Genomic DNA, 15,580 nt, shown 5'->3' on the forward strand with positions numbered 1-15,580 from the left:
ACTTGTAAAAATCTGTACTGTTTTCATGGTTTTTATTATGAAATTTTTCCTGACTGATTGTGCCGGTGCTTATATTGAATGTTAAAACTGGAAATCCATTTTGACATGTCCAGGAATCCATTATTTTTTTTACAGATGCTGGCAACTGAACTTCATCTTGCGCATCTACTACCTTCAACAGAAAGGGAAATTAGAAAGATTTATAACAAGCAGTCACTTACTGATTCTGTTTCAGCAACACTCTAGGAATTAATCTAGTGTGTTACAGAAAGTAATTGCTTAGCAGTTTGCTGATTTTTGAGTCATGCACAAAATCAATGTAAAAAAGTGTAAAGAACATTATTGACATTATTATCATGACAGCACACAGGAACTGGTGCTTGATAACTTGATAAGATAACTTGACTGCCAACATTTCTCTTTTTATCATGAATATGCTTACAAGCCTACATGACTACGACAGACTTAATTTGTTTGTTTTACTCAAATGAACATACCAGCAAACAACACAATTTTAAATGACAGTGTGATGAGCAAATTGAACATCAAAGACTCTCTGAAAAAGATACCAAGCTGGAATCCCAGCCAGTGTGAATTAATAGTCTTTGTTGGTTTAGAACATGTGACAGTTTTGCATACCTAAAGTTGTGAGACTCTTGTTCTTAACCTAAGGCTTTTTTTTGGTAACACAGCAGAAAACTTCCTTAGATGGGCAGGGAAATGAGAATTTTTTTTTTGTTAGCACCTGTCTTCTTATTCAGATTTCTGACAAAACCAGCAAAGGGAGAAATGCTGATCTACCGCCCTACAGAACTTGCAGGATCTGTGATGCATCAACACTGCTGATCACCAAGTCTAGAGCATCACACACTTCGATCTGGCAGAACTTAAGCTCCAGAAAAACACAGGCTATGCAATTTCATTTAAACAAAGGTGATCCATGCACCCAGAAACCTACTTTGCATCTCATTTCTCTGTTCCTTGTACTCGGCTGCACTGACCACAAGTACAGTTGAATACCCAAATAAACACTTGTGAAGACATAAGGCAAGAAAGCTGGCAAAGTAAATTTTATGCAAAGGAAACACTGTGAAAGGGATAGCCAAATTCCACTACAGCACTCTACAAATACTTAGTGACATAGATTTAAATACTAGAAATAAATTGAGTACCAACTGTATGTGGATCCACAGATCATCCTGGTTGGCATTTGAAAAGGCAAATTCTCTCAGATACGACTGCAGGAAACAAACAGATGCCTCAGAATTCACAAAGGTTCAATGAAAAACATCAGCAAGGCAGACAGTGATTCGTACTCTCATCATTTTCAAGCTTATAAATCAAGATGAAGATGTCCTCTTTCCAAACTTACATTTAAAGCTCTGGTAAACAACTTCTCAGTCAGAAAACCAGAAAGCATCCATGTAATAGAAGCCCCCTAAAGTACAAAAAAAGCTATGAGAAAACATGAGTTATAGTTGCAATTATTCATGCAATATTTCTTCAAATTACATTTCAGAAAAGTCAGTTTATTCCTATGAGGTAAAAAACATTCACAGTTTCTTTCATAGAGAAATTTGCAACATCCAATAAATTTGTGTGTGCGGCAGAAATAAATTTTGCATGACAAAACAATGAAGCATTGCAGTTCAGCAGGATATTCTCTGTCTTTCTCAAATATAATGTGTATCACATTAGTTCAGAATAAGATGGAACAGGAATTATTCCATATGTTTTCACCTTGTTGTATGTGATGCTGTCAAACAGAGAAACTAATGAAAATGATCCGTTGACCTTGTCTTCACTTTCTGACAGTGATCGAACTTCTAAGTCATTTTCTTGACTTAAGACAGGTTGTACGATGTGATCATAAAAGATTTCATGCTGCAAGAAGAAAAAACGCAGCTGAACTGAAAATCATCAGTTAGAGAAGATGCATTATGTAGATAGCACTAACAGGAATAGCCTGTCAACAAACAAGGAATTGTCCTTTTCCCCCTCCCTGCCACTCCCTTGAGGTAAAAGGGTCTCACAACAAATCCTAACATCTTCTACATGCGTCACTACCTACTTCTGGCAGTGAAAATTGTCAATCTGAGCTGACAGCGGGCTTGGACCTGACAAAGACAACTGCACTGTAAACTCCAGGGAAAAAGTCAATTACATTAAACACCAAATGAACAAACACTGAAAACTGAAAACATGTATGTCATGTGCATTTCTACATCATTAGCAATCCACGTTTCCCTCCTAAATTCTATATTTCTCCTGCTGCACCACTAAACAATAAACTAAAATCTGGATGAGTATAGAGAAGCTTAACTGCACAGCATTTTGGCTCTCACCCATAAGAAATATGGGCAAGAAAAATCACTCCTCTTCATAAAGCAGTGAAGCTCTCCTTTCATCAAAAGCTGATTTAGTTTCTCCCAGCTGTCCTATGACTGGATGTCATTCGACGTATGGGACAGGTGAAGAAAATCAATGCATTTTTAAGATACTGCAGGTCACTTCTGGCATATCCACTCATCAAGAAGAAGGACAAAAAGCTTTTATTAATGGGACTGAATTTGTTGACCATTTTTTCTCTCTGCTTGCAGCTGGTACATTTAATGTTCCAGAGTCATTTTGTAACTGGGTGATCGGTAGCCCAAGATCCAGTGGAAAGACAGCATGTAGTGGTATGTCTCGGGGGTTCAGTCCTGCTTTATATCTTCATTAACAGTTTGAATGATGGAACAGAGCTCACCTTCAACCCTAGCAAATACCAGGGGCCATGCAGCTGAAAAGCACATTTGCAGAAAAGGATCCTGGGTGGATATCGAATTGAACATGACACAGAACATGTCCTTGCTAAAAAGAAGGCCAGTGGTGTCCTGGGCTGTATTAGGCAAAGTCTGGCCAGCAGGTAGACAATCCTTCCCCTCTGCTCAGCACTGTTGAGGCACACATAGGGAGCATGGGGCCCACATCTGGGTTACCCAGTACCAGAGAGAAATGGAGCTGCTGGAGGGAGTGATGAAGGGCCATGGAGATGACAAAGGGTCTGGATAACCTCTCTTAAGAGGGATGCTTAGAGTTCCTCTTCAGCCTGGAGATGAACAGGCTCAATAATGTATTTACCTGAAGGGAGGATGCAGAGAGGACAGAGCTGTCTGCTTAGCACCAGGGCAAGAGGAAACGGGCAAGACCTGGAGCACAGGAGGCTCCATCTGAACACCAGGCAGTACTTCTTTACTTTGAGGGTGATGGAGAGCTGACACAGGCTGCTCAGATAGTCTCAGTGGAGTTTCCTTCTTGGACATCTTCAAAAACTGCAGTCTCAGGCCTCACCAGCCCAAGGGCTTTTCCTTCCTTCAGAATTTGAGGGCCTCATGCAGATACATCTCTGATTATGCCTCCAAGTGCACCTCAGATGATGGCTACTGTCAGCAGCATTTATCCCCCAGCTGCACAGATTAACAATGGATGGAGTTTTGCAGTAAACTGTGGGATTTGCCCCTATTTCCATTTGGTCACAATAGGAAGGAGCTTTCATCATATTGTCAACTTAGTGCACTATGTGTACCACATGTGCCTTATCCACAACCAAACATCCATGGACCCCATGGAGTAAAATGTCCCAACTTAGCCACTGCCCATTAGACATGTCCAGCTTCACACAAAGAGCCTGGAAACATAGGAAGGGAAACCATCCAGGAAGAAACAGATGGGTTTATTAAATGAAAGAACCTGGGGCAAAAAAATCAATCCAGTTCTTCAGCTCATTCTCAATGCAGAATCACAGCTGCTCAGCTGTAAAAGAATGGCATGATACAGCCTTCAACAGAAGAGAACCCTCAAGGGAAGAACTGAGACCTGGGCATTTCCAGGAGAATGAAGTTGCTAACACCACGATTAAATTAAATCACATCTCCTGCATCTTCCTTTTCCTCCTCCAGTACTGGAACTTCGGTGCCTTGTCTTACTGAGTCCTTACTGAGTAGCCACTGCTACTTACCAATGAAAGCTTGGGTTCGACAAAAGTAGCTCCCAGGTTCTCAAGGTAAGATGCCAGGCCCTCCTTAAGCCAGAGATCGTTCCACCAGGTCATGGTAACCAGATTTCCAAACCACTTAAATAGATAGAAAAAAAAGTCTCAACATGGCCTTATTCCATTCTTGTAGGTTAAACACACGTATCCCCACTGAAGGACTTTGATGTGTGTTTGTCAGCTGAATAAAACGACGGATATTCCTGCAAATATTGAGAATTTAGTGGAAAAGAAGGTGCCTCTTGGTGAAAGTCAGAAGTCAGTTATTTTTTAAATGCTTGATCTACAATTTCATACCATGTGCACATCAGCGCATGGTGCCAGTTTCTTGTTCTATTTAGATATTCCCTAGTAAAAAAGTAAAGATAACATCAGGCTACAATTAGAAGTGGGATGTTTCTAAAAAAAAAATCTAAAAAAAAAATCACATTTTTCCAAAGAATCACTGATAAATAAGACAATAAATTTTGTTTTTCTATGTTCTTACCAAAAGGAAATTGTCAAGGGGATGATAAACAGAACCAGGGAAATGATCTTTTCCAAAATCAGCAAATCCCTATCATCGTGAGCAATAAAACTTGCACAAAAGATGTGTACTCAGCTGCAATTTAATTAAAAAAAAAAAAAAAAAAAAAAAAAAACAACACCTGATCATTTGAGGATCTGCACTTTATCTGTTCAATCTTAAAAATTTGGACTGCAGCTTTTTTAAAACATAAAGCTTCATTAGCTGCTGACATTTAGGTAGGTCACTCTGAAAGTAATGCCTACCATTTATCTCCACGGAAACTACAGCAGATACAGAGAGCACAGTAACACTACTTGACAGAGCACATTGTAAGCTACATCTCACTAACTTGCAACACCAATAGCCGTGCATTTTCACCAGCAACAAACAAGAGCCTTCATGCTGCAGTCATAAAACTGTGCGCCATCAGGGCTGACCCACTTTTGTTGCCACCATGGGTGAAACACTCCACCCACCACCTCACTGTGCTCACATCCTCCAGCAACATTCAGTAAGCATCGATGAAAGGGTGCAGCCTTTACTGCATAGAGGAATTCCATGGCACACAGTTGCTCCATAGGCACTTGCTTGTCAATGCCATTCTGTCAGACTGCCCCTCTGTTGCCATCTGTCACACAGCAACAGGTACTGGTGAGAAGTTTCAACCTCTACTGCCATTCACCAACATGTGCCTCTGATGTCAAGGGCCAACACAGTAAAACAGGAGGCATTACTTTCAAGCAGTCCTTGTAATTTATTGGCCTGCAATAAAGACAGTATACTCATCTGAAGACCTGAAAAGTTATAGACCATGCCAGAAGGACGTCCAAGTACTTTCATAACGTTAAAATCCTCTGCTAACTTTGTTGACTAGGTGTCTTCTTCTTTACAAGCAGCAGTAAATTAGATGTAGTCAAAAAAATTGTGAAGTTGCATTGTAATTCCAAACCAAACACGAAAAACTCTGTAAATCTGCATGAAAGTACGAAATGTATTAACACTGCATTTGTTCCATGATATCACAAGGTTTCTTAGAGAAAAACACCCCTTTTGCAACCTGTATGTGCACTCCCACTATGAACACAAAGTCCAGTAACTCTCCCACTGCAGTACTAAGTACACAGCACATAGACAGTACTGCCATCCCCACATCCCTACAGTGTTTTCTAGTGTAGCATTCAGTTATTGCATTAAAAAACAACAGAACAGAAGTAGTCCATTAGAAGTTTTATATCAACTCATATGCAGATGGTATGCAGTCTGTCATATGATAGAATAAGACAAAATCTGCTTTCAGTGTTAATTTATCAATTAGCATATGATCATATGAACACTCTTTCAGCTCTCTAGTGCTCACATCCCATACAGTTATTCACTATTTCTCTTCAGAAATCAGCGCCTGCATCATCACCAACTGGAAGGAAATAACATTACAGGCAAACAGATGTACAGAATTTTTTACCACGTGCCTGGTGTGCAAGTTCATGTGACACAATTAAGGCAATAATCGTCCTTCTGCCTGTGAATTTATCACTCGGGAGGTACAGCAATGCTGCTTCTTCAAAAGTCATTAGTCCCCAGTTTTCCATAGCGCCTGCTCCAAAATCAGGCAGTGCAACCAAATCTAAATTGATTCAAACAGGAAAAAAAAAAAAAAAAGTATTTAAAATTTTTTGGAAGTAAAAATGCCTACATGGTATTATGCTGGATCAGCATTCAGTGTGCAATTAAAAGGCTTTACATGTGCTCCTGCCCCTCCTTATTTGTTGATTTATTTATTTCGCTAGGTTGTGGCAACACCCTTGAAAATGCTTAGTGAAATCTCTTCTTGTCATCAGTTCCATCTATGATTACCAGTCTTCCAGGAAGCCATACGACAAATTCCCACAGAGCCAAATCTATACTGCATCTTGTACACATAAATGTCCTGAACAAAAATGAGTATTCTACCCATGCTAGGAGAGAACATAATCATTTCTGGCTCTCAGAGGTCTTCCTCTTGCCTTTCTGTGAAAGGTGACACTCACCTTTGCCTTTAGCCAAATATTTATTTTCAGGGGGAAAAAAAGCTTACTTTCAGCTCTGTTACCTCCATCCTGTCCTGTGTTATGCACGGTGAGCAGCTCTCCATCTCAAATGTGGGAGTTGGAGGAAAGGAGTCACATGGATGGGCATCAAGGATCTCAGAGGAAGATACACTGCTTAAACTCAGTAGCAGAGAACAAATTCTGCAAAAGGTATGGGACCACTTTGGAAGCAGGAGCAGGCTTGTATTGCCAGCCAGTGGACCCCAGGCCAGACCCAGTCCAAGAACTGTGCAGATAGCATACACGTGGTGCTACACCCAAGCAGAGAAGGATGCATCTTAGCCAAGCAAATTGCTGCAGGCTTACAGCCAAGCTAACTTGGGCTGAGGGATGTCTCTTAAAATTGCATTAAAAGCAGCCCAAAGCAAATTCATAAACATCCCTAGATTTGAATGCGTTTGTTTTTCATTTTGTGTTACAGCAGAAATCTTTAGCACTTACAATAAGCTATTCTTGGATGATATAATCCTAATTGTAAGTAAGACTTCAGGGAAAGTGGGAAACGCAGCTGGTATTGCATTACATTATGCAGGGATTGTAACAGTATTACAGAATTCTGTGAAGCTGAAGTTCTGTTTGTCAGGAAGCCTGTGATACTATTTTTCTATGTCAGTAATATTCTATAATAATGAATCGACTTATCAACAGTGCTGCTAAACAGAAGAATGCACAAGCGAAAAACAACTGCCTACAATCCGTGCTTACCTTGCATGATTACTAAGACAACAACATCTAAAAGGAGCACCAACTGCCTATGATACTTTCCATAAGAAGCGTAAGAGTAATTCTGAGTGCTATTCTAACTACACTGGGAGATAATACATTTAGACAGATTTTCTTTCAAATGCCAACAACACAGTCCTCCAAATGAAGAATATGCTCAAGTCAAGAAAGGAGGAAACTTATTCTTTTCAAGTTCTGCGATCTGCCAAGACTATGGGCAGGTCAATTTCAATATGCCCCACCTTCTGTGCTTTCAACATCCAACCAATCTGTATAAGAAAGCACATTCCCCATTGCATCAATGCTGATGGTATCAAACCATACATGATGGCTCCCTGCTTTCTTGACTGGAGCTTGGCTTAACTAACTTAACCTGGCATTGATTTTAGGCAGAAATTACATTTTTCTGCAGGAATCCTTCACCAAGGAGAAATATGCATGAACACTCAGCCAATTCAACAACCAGATGAGGACATACTGAAGAAAGCAAGGCATGTTTTGTGGAAATATGGGTTACAGTAAGCAAAGATTTACAAGGCATACCTGGGGACTTCAGCATCCTCGACTGATGTGTCCCAGAAATAGCCATATGTCTGAATAACTCCCTTCACTTTAGCCCTACCTGCCACTCTATTAAGAAACACTACTTTAAAGGATTGTTTTTGATACGACTGAGATTTCAATGAGTTCAAGTTTAGGGTTTGTTTCTTTTTTTTTTTTTTTTTTACCATAAATATTGTAAGTTATAAAAAAAAATACTGCAAGAGAACCCATGTGAATGTTATACCATCAGCAGCCATTTGTGGCCCATTAAAGAAAATAAATAATCTCACCTGTCTTTGGCAGAGGGTAGCTGATGTTAAATAAGTCTTCCAGAAATGAAAATATGGGCCCTGTGATATTTAAAGCATAGTCAACATACCCGTTCTTAACTGCCTCTTTCCGAGCCCAAATACGTATCTGCAACAAAATGAGGAAGCATTATTTCCCACAAGCCTCATATTTTCTTTCTCCTTGCCTCTCGTCTGTGAATCATTGTTTGAAAATGCTGCCTGTAGACACAGATCCTGCAATGAGCTTTGTGCAAAAAATATCCCAACAGAGATTACTGGGCCTAACAAAACATGGCCTAGAATCTAAAGCTCCAGCACGTCAGGAGGGCCAAGACTTGAATGTTACGACAGATGTTGAATTATTCTTTTATTAATTAGGAGATGCTGTAAAACTAGTCAGATCCACATTGCTTAAGCCAAGGTATCCTAGCCAGGGAACCCAAGTGGTGAAGTTTACTGGAAGGGAAACACACTCAGAGAGTTTTTCCCATCTGAAAATAGAAAACTTCTTCAGCTTTTTCATATCCTAAACCTGATAACTGGCCTCCCTTTGCTGCTAGGAGGAGAGAAGCGCTGAGCAGAACACCTCTACACCTCTAAGCAGGACCCACATTCCTTCTCTGTTCCATTTGCTTTGACACAGTACTAAAGAGGCAACTGCCTTCTTCCTCTGAAAAGTGCTCATCTGAATGCTTAGCTGTCTGCTGTCAGCACCCATCAGTCCAAGAGAAAGGTACAAACCAGAACCACAAGCAATCAAAGTAGAAATACCCTGTGGTGAAGAAAAACCCATCTACCCAGTGGTGAAGAACCTTCAAACACAAAACTGTCATTTTTGAAGTCAGAAAAAATGTGCCCACTGTAGTAAAAACAAGTATACAGAAAGCTTGGGGCACACTGTTTCTCATACTGAAGTCATGACAGGGCCCTGAAGAACAAGACACAGATTCACTGGTTTGTCACAGCAGTGGAAATGGATATTTTTTTTTCCAACTAAGAAAAATAAAGAGATAAGATCCTGATTTTGAACATCATCTTCTAAAGTTTTAACAGACAAAACTCACACCTTCTTGTGGAACTGTGCCCGTGTACCTCTATGTAACAATAGGGGCAGGACAATATGCCAACTGTTGAAAAGGAGAGCTTTCTGCAGAACTATCTGCAGGATAAAGGCTAGTAGTTTTGCCACTTAAGCTAACACTTCTGGAGTGGGACACACAGTGAACGTCTGTGATACCTTCTGAAGCAGTGATGCATGGCAGAGCCAAGTTGTGCACCAAACTCTATGGTGTGTTGTGCACCCTGTATTTACCTCCTTTCCTCGCTCTGTTGTGTTGACATAGTCGAAATCGCAGACCACAAAAGCAGTTAAGTAAGTTGGCATTTTCAGTGAGGTGTTAAAAGTGGTAACACTCCACAGGCTTCCATTTTCATCCTTCATTTCAGATACATCTAGAAAAAATATTGGAGAAAATATTGAAGAAAATACTAAAGAGATATTCAAGAAATTAATCTTCTGTGACAAACCAGGAATTGATATTTCCTGCAGGCTGTTTTTTTGCTTGTTGTTTTCACACCTCTCTTGATATGCTTTATTTCTGCATTAACATCATATCCCTCTGCTAGAAGGCAAGCAGCCGAACTCCTTGCTACCACCACATATCAGTCAGGACCCTTTCAGGCAAGCACCCAAAAACCACTCGATCTTTTTCATTGAAGTCCTAGAAGCATAAGATGCTGTATCAGTTTTATCAGGTGGACAAACTGCGGGACAGGAAGAGCATCTCTGGAGTCTTACAGTCATGTTATCCTTGGTTTTAACATAGACAGAGGGCTGTAGTCTCTCTGCAAGGTAAAACATCTTTACATACGATGAAAATACATCTTAAAATCTAGCTAGAATGAAATGCAATCCTTTAATGCCACGACCTCTGGATTTGGGTATTGGAGCTGCTGTTTTGCTTTAAGCAGATGTCATACAGGAAGACAGACACACTGACACCACAGTAAATGCTAAGAATCAAACCCTCTGCAGCCTCCACCAACCAGAGTAAAATGCATCACAGCTGGTAAGGATGGCTATTGTCATCAAATACATCAATTATGAATAACTGAATATTTAAGTTAACAAGCATAGATCTTTTGCACATTTTCAAGGCAACAGAATGTTACTGCACCAAATGATAGAATTATCATCTGCACATACAAATCACACAATTTTTAAGGTAAATTAAGGAGCAAACAAACAAACATAAGACATTTGCTCTTTACCTACCAATAGCAGGCATATTGGAAAGAGCCACGTAGCTTGGGTCATGGACAATCCTGATATTAAATGTGGCCTTCATGTCAGGCTCATCAAAACATGGATAAACTGTCCTGGCATACGCTGGTTCCAGTTGGGATGCAACCAGCATACTATATGGAAAATACAGATAAGATTAATCCAGAATGCCACAGCTAATCAAAACCAAGACATGGTGCATAAATATGCCAGATGCAAAGCAAAAGAGTTAACTACAGAGATGAAGCAGGTTTGCAAAATGTCTGGCTATCATTTCAAGTCCCAGTTAAACTCCCCACCCAGAAGACAGCTCACTTTGGAAAAAAACAGTCTTTTTCAGTCAAGTCATGGTTGTTTATTTTTTAACTCGCTGAACTTTTCCAGATATCATATTTTAAATATTTAAAATATTTTTGAAGCATTTGCCTAGCTTGGTTATTCAGAGCATCAATTAAAGTTTTGCACACAGCTCAAAAGTGACACAGGGCTCAACTGTGGTAATTACAACCTCTCTGCACACCTGCTCTCCTCTCCAATGCATGTTCTCTTATTTCAGTGGCACATTTTAACTATTGTACATTTAATGGCTGTTAAGTACCTGTGCTTACATGCACTAGCATGCTTTCATCACACCGAATGGAGAACACCAGTGTCAGCAGCACAGTGCTGTCCCATTGCACTGGCAAACCCAGGTAAACACGAGGAGGTTATTTTCTACCTTATACTGTTCAATTATGCCTCATCTGCACAGATTGCACACAGATTGCACTTGCATTTGGGGCAGATCTTCGTGACACAGTGGCTATAATCAGGATGCCCAGCGAAAATGATGATGGAACGAGCATGCCCAGTGGTCCAGGTTTCAAAACAGAGCTATAGATCTGGACTGCTCCTATCCAGGCATCTTCACCAACCACTGGAAAAAAAAGTGCCTGAAACAGTTCTCAGAGCTCCACACCTGTCAGCCCAAGGGCAACAACAAAAACTCCATAGGAAACACCTCTACATATGTGAACAAACAAGCAGCAATGCACCTGCTAACCTTGGGAAGAACAGGCAAGCAACCACAGTCTTCACACCACCAAGTCTTCAAAGCCAAGCAGTGCCAGCAGCTGGACATGAAGGAATGGCAAGACCTAGTGCTCCAGTGACCCCAGTGCTGTCACAGGGCTGGCATTTCCTGCTTGTAGTGATTCACACACACAAAAGCTTATGCTTACAAAGTCATCCCAAACAAGTCAGAGATCACCTGAGCAGCGTCCACACAGCAAGAAGCAACACACAAATCTGTGCTCTGTAACACCATGTGTTTTGATAGGTGTTTGGCTGCTGCCATCCCATCAGGTCTCATCAACCCAGTTCTGAGAGTGTGAGCAGCCAGCATCTACACTTGCGCCTCCCTCAGAGCTGATGTGGAGGGACTGAACAGGTATCAAGAGGACGACCATGTAAAAGTGTTTATCTCTCAAAAATGGTATGCTTTGCATTAGATGGATATATCCTAGCACTGTTTTCTCATTAAAATGAAGTCATTTGTAATACTGATCGTGCATTTTTGTGTGTTGATGTATTTTATATCTGATTTGTTCCACTTTAAAAAAATGTAGCAACTAAACCATTTAGCAAAACCTTAAGAGGCTCAAAGTAAGGGGGTTCTACAGTGAGCAGCATTCTATTACATGCACTGGTCATCCCCAGCAGTCCTCAGGGAAATGGTGCTCAGACTAACACTGAACCCAAGAAAACACCAAACCTGATATTTCATCTGATTTCTGTCACGTCACTTTGATACTCTCACTCACCGGTTCATAAGAGGCAAGAATTTCAGGCACCCCACTGTGAGGCACGATTGACTGTGCCAGCACTGTTCCAGTTCCCCTTTCCACCACTTGGTGCATAAGCAAGTGGTTAACAATCAGCACAAATAGTGTGATCACATTTTGCAATGCTTATTAACATCAGCCATACGGAATCAGGTGTTCGTATAGAAGCTGCATGGGTCTTTTTTTGCAGAGATGGCCACAGCTGGCTGCCAGGCACCCCCATGCTGTGCGTGGAGACTGCTCTGCTCAGTGCCCATGAGCCACACAGGACAGCCTGCTCCTGCATGAGCCTGTCCTGGGCTGCAGGGCTGCTCCGTGCCTGCAGCACCTCCTGCCCTCCTGCTCTGCCCTTGGTGCCTGCAGGGCTTCTCCCTCTCACGTTCCTTGCTGCACTTTCCCAGCTGCTGTAGTGCAGAGGTTTTCCCTTCCCTCAGTTTGCTCTCCCAGCACCCAGCATCACTCACAGCTCAGTGCTGATGGTGGTGGGTCCCTTTTGGAGCCTCTGGACCTGGTCTGTCCTGAGACAGGGCAGTGCTGGGCTCTGCTCACAGAGTCCCCTCCTACCATACACACACTGTGCTCTGCAGTGATCTCACTAAACCTGGAACAGTCTACGTGAGCTTGTTCACAGAACTACAAGGTCTGCATGCAGAATGATGCTCAACAAACCTGCTTCTGTCTGAGCCAGTGCCGCTCAAGAAGGGCGCAGGTGGTTTCTACAGATCTCTGCCTGCTCTCATCCTGCCACGGGATCTCCTGGCTATATGCAGAGTAAAGATGCCTTCTTCAGAAGGAAAGCCTTCCGCACACTCAGTGCTAGTGACGTACTCATCCTCCTTTTTTACTTCCTTTGATGCTGCATTCACCATGGATAGCGTGGTATTCATGGAGAGCACTTCGATCTTTCAGAGCTCTCTTTTGTGTGTCAGAAATGATCAGGTGGATGGTACAAATTGTCAGTAACAGAAAAAACACACACAGTCTTCAGTGTGTGTGAACTGCTCTGACTGTGAGCAGTTTCTAAACTGGGAAGTAGGTGAAGTTTGAGTTTGGGTTATTCTGTCCTGCTCAGAAGTGAGGTTTGCACTTATGGACAGAGCAGATAGTTCTCATTGCAAGCTGCCTCCCCACACCTCCTTGGCTGCACACTTCTGCTCTGAGCTGGAGCAGGGGCAAGGCACTCTGCCTGGCATCAACCAGGTAGGGTTGCTCACCCAACAGGAGCAGTGTGGGTGTCTGATTGAGCAGCAAGGTACCAGAGCTGAGGTGCAGCCCTGTGCCTCAACTCTGAAACAAGAGGTTCCTTGTGGCTCCGCAAGCACAAATTACAAAACCACTAAAACTTCCAGCACATGCAAAGAAATACAAGAATCTGTTTGACTGCAGATAAACGGTACATTGTCTGCTGCAACTGATGGTTTCAGTTACAAACTGAAGTCTCCAGCCAGTGCGAGAATCAGACAGCAAAGGTTTGCCAGAGCCAGGTGCAAGTCCCTGCAGAAAGTTACTGTGCTGCCTACAGGAGGGGACGATTTCCTTACAGAGCAGCCATGGGCTTTGTACTGGCAGCCTAGAGCTGAAAGATAGTGAATACTTTTAAATCATTCCTGAACTATATAATCCATTGGAATCCAAATTCTTCCATCGTTAACTTGCTATAATGCTTACAGAACGTATTCCTCACAATCACCTCCTCCAAATATAGAATGAATTGAAAAATACTACTATCTAATTCAGCATGTTCTAGATGGAACTTGTCTGAGTTAATATGGCATCGTAAAGCACGCTGATGCAGAATTAAACAACTAAAAGATTGCTTGATTTCTATTTAGGTTACTTTAATTATGTAAATTAGGCAACACAATCAAGGCACTTAAATCAAAAATTGCACAAACATATCTGTGAATGAGAGAGAAAGCCAACTCACGGTAGGAACTGTTACAGAAAATCACACGATTCTGTTTCAAGAGGAACTCTCCTCATTTTGGGTTTGGTGCTGCTGGTATTCACACAGTGACACACACACGGATCCTGCAGGTACCCGGGCACAACCTGCTCGGGACACGGCTCTGCGAACTGCTCAATTACTTCACTTTTAGTGAATTCATGAGCAGGCTGGGAGATAAGAACACCTCAACCGTAACTCTGCATCCTCCGCAGCACTTTTCCGCATCTTTAACATCATAAAGAATGATTCCCTCGTTAAGAACCTTTCCTACCCCTACGCTAAGAGCCTTCTTTCAAACCCCCTGCAGCCGGGAAGCCCGAAACCGCAATCTTAGGCTTCTGTTGTCTGAAACGAACTCCTCGTTTGCTTGCAACGCACGCACTCCCGGCGGACGGACCCGCGCACGATGCATGGTCAGGTGCAGCGCCCTACCTGCTGCAGCCCAGGTCGGTGTAGCGGGTGAGGAATAGCCCCTCGCGGTCCTCCCGCAGGCGGCCGTGGAAGCTCAGCTGCAGCACGTACCGCCGCCCGGCCAGCAGCGGCTCGCGCAGCTCCAGCACCGCCAGCTGGCCCTCCTCCTCCAGCCGCAGCCCCTCCACCTCCACGGCTGCTCCCGCCTGGGGCAGCGGCCCGAGGACGGCGGCACTGTGGGACTTCAGACCGGCGCTGTGCAGCACAGCGCTCCGCGTGTCCCGGCGGCAGCGCACCGTGATGTTCACCTGCCCGCTGAAGCCGAAGGGCTCCTCCTGTCCCGGCCGCACTCGCGGCCACAGTTCCAGCTCGTAGTGCAGCGGCAGCAGGTGCCGCGGCAGCCTTCGCAGCGAGACCCCCGTCGGGGCTCCGGGCACGCCGGGGTCGGGACCGGGCGCTGCCGCCGGGCGGGCGGGGGGCGGCGGGTGCCGGCAGCGCCCGTACAGAGCGGCGAGAGCCAACAGCGCGGCCAGCAGCGACAGCAGCAGCGCAGCCAGCAGAGCGGCCGTGCCGCGTCCCACATACAGCCCCGAACCTCCGCGGGCACCCATCGCCGCCGCGCCCCGCCTGCGGCAGCGCGGGTCTTAGACGGGTCGGCGGCGCGGAGGCGGGGTGCGGGACCGGGGGCCGGGCTGCACCTGAGGCGGGGTGGGCGGGCGGTGCGATGGGGATAGGGATGGGGATGGGATGGATGCCCGGCAGCCCCCGGGTATGGGGAGACGGAAAAGGAAAAGGGAAAGGGAAAGGGAAAGGAAAAGGGAAAGGGAAAGGGAAAGGGAAAGGGAAAGGGAAAGGGAAAGGGAAAGGGAAAGGGAAAGGGAAAGGGAAAAGGAAAGGGAAAGGAAGAGGAAGAGGAAGAGGAAGAGGAAA

General features: G+C 43.6%; 1 protein-coding gene across 1 annotated transcript in view; it reads right to left on the reverse strand.

Annotated features, from left to right (window-relative positions):
* The window catches only part of LVRN (laeverin), a 34,146-nt gene extending 18,885 nt beyond the window's left edge, over positions 1-15,261 (reverse strand). Inside the window, 10 exon segments of the mRNA XM_042829473.1 lie at positions 3-172; positions 1,173-1,238; positions 1,373-1,438; positions 1,741-1,884; positions 4,001-4,114; positions 6,011-6,165; positions 8,185-8,311; positions 9,497-9,636; positions 10,460-10,602; positions 14,672-15,261. Of these exon segments, the coding sequence (XP_042685407.1) occupies positions 3-172; positions 1,173-1,238; positions 1,373-1,438; positions 1,741-1,884; positions 4,001-4,114; positions 6,011-6,165; positions 8,185-8,311; positions 9,497-9,636; positions 10,460-10,602; positions 14,672-15,261 (1,715 nt within the window).
* Between the last annotated feature and the right edge of the window lie 319 nt (positions 15,262-15,580).

The sequence above is a fragment of the Centrocercus urophasianus genome, unplaced genomic scaffold (genome assembly GCF_019232065.1).
Source record: "Centrocercus urophasianus isolate 14NV4802_14NV808 unplaced genomic scaffold, USGS_Curo_1.0 seq_31, whole genome shotgun sequence".
Classification (NCBI taxonomy): Eukaryota; Metazoa; Chordata; class Aves; order Galliformes; family Phasianidae; genus Centrocercus; species Centrocercus urophasianus.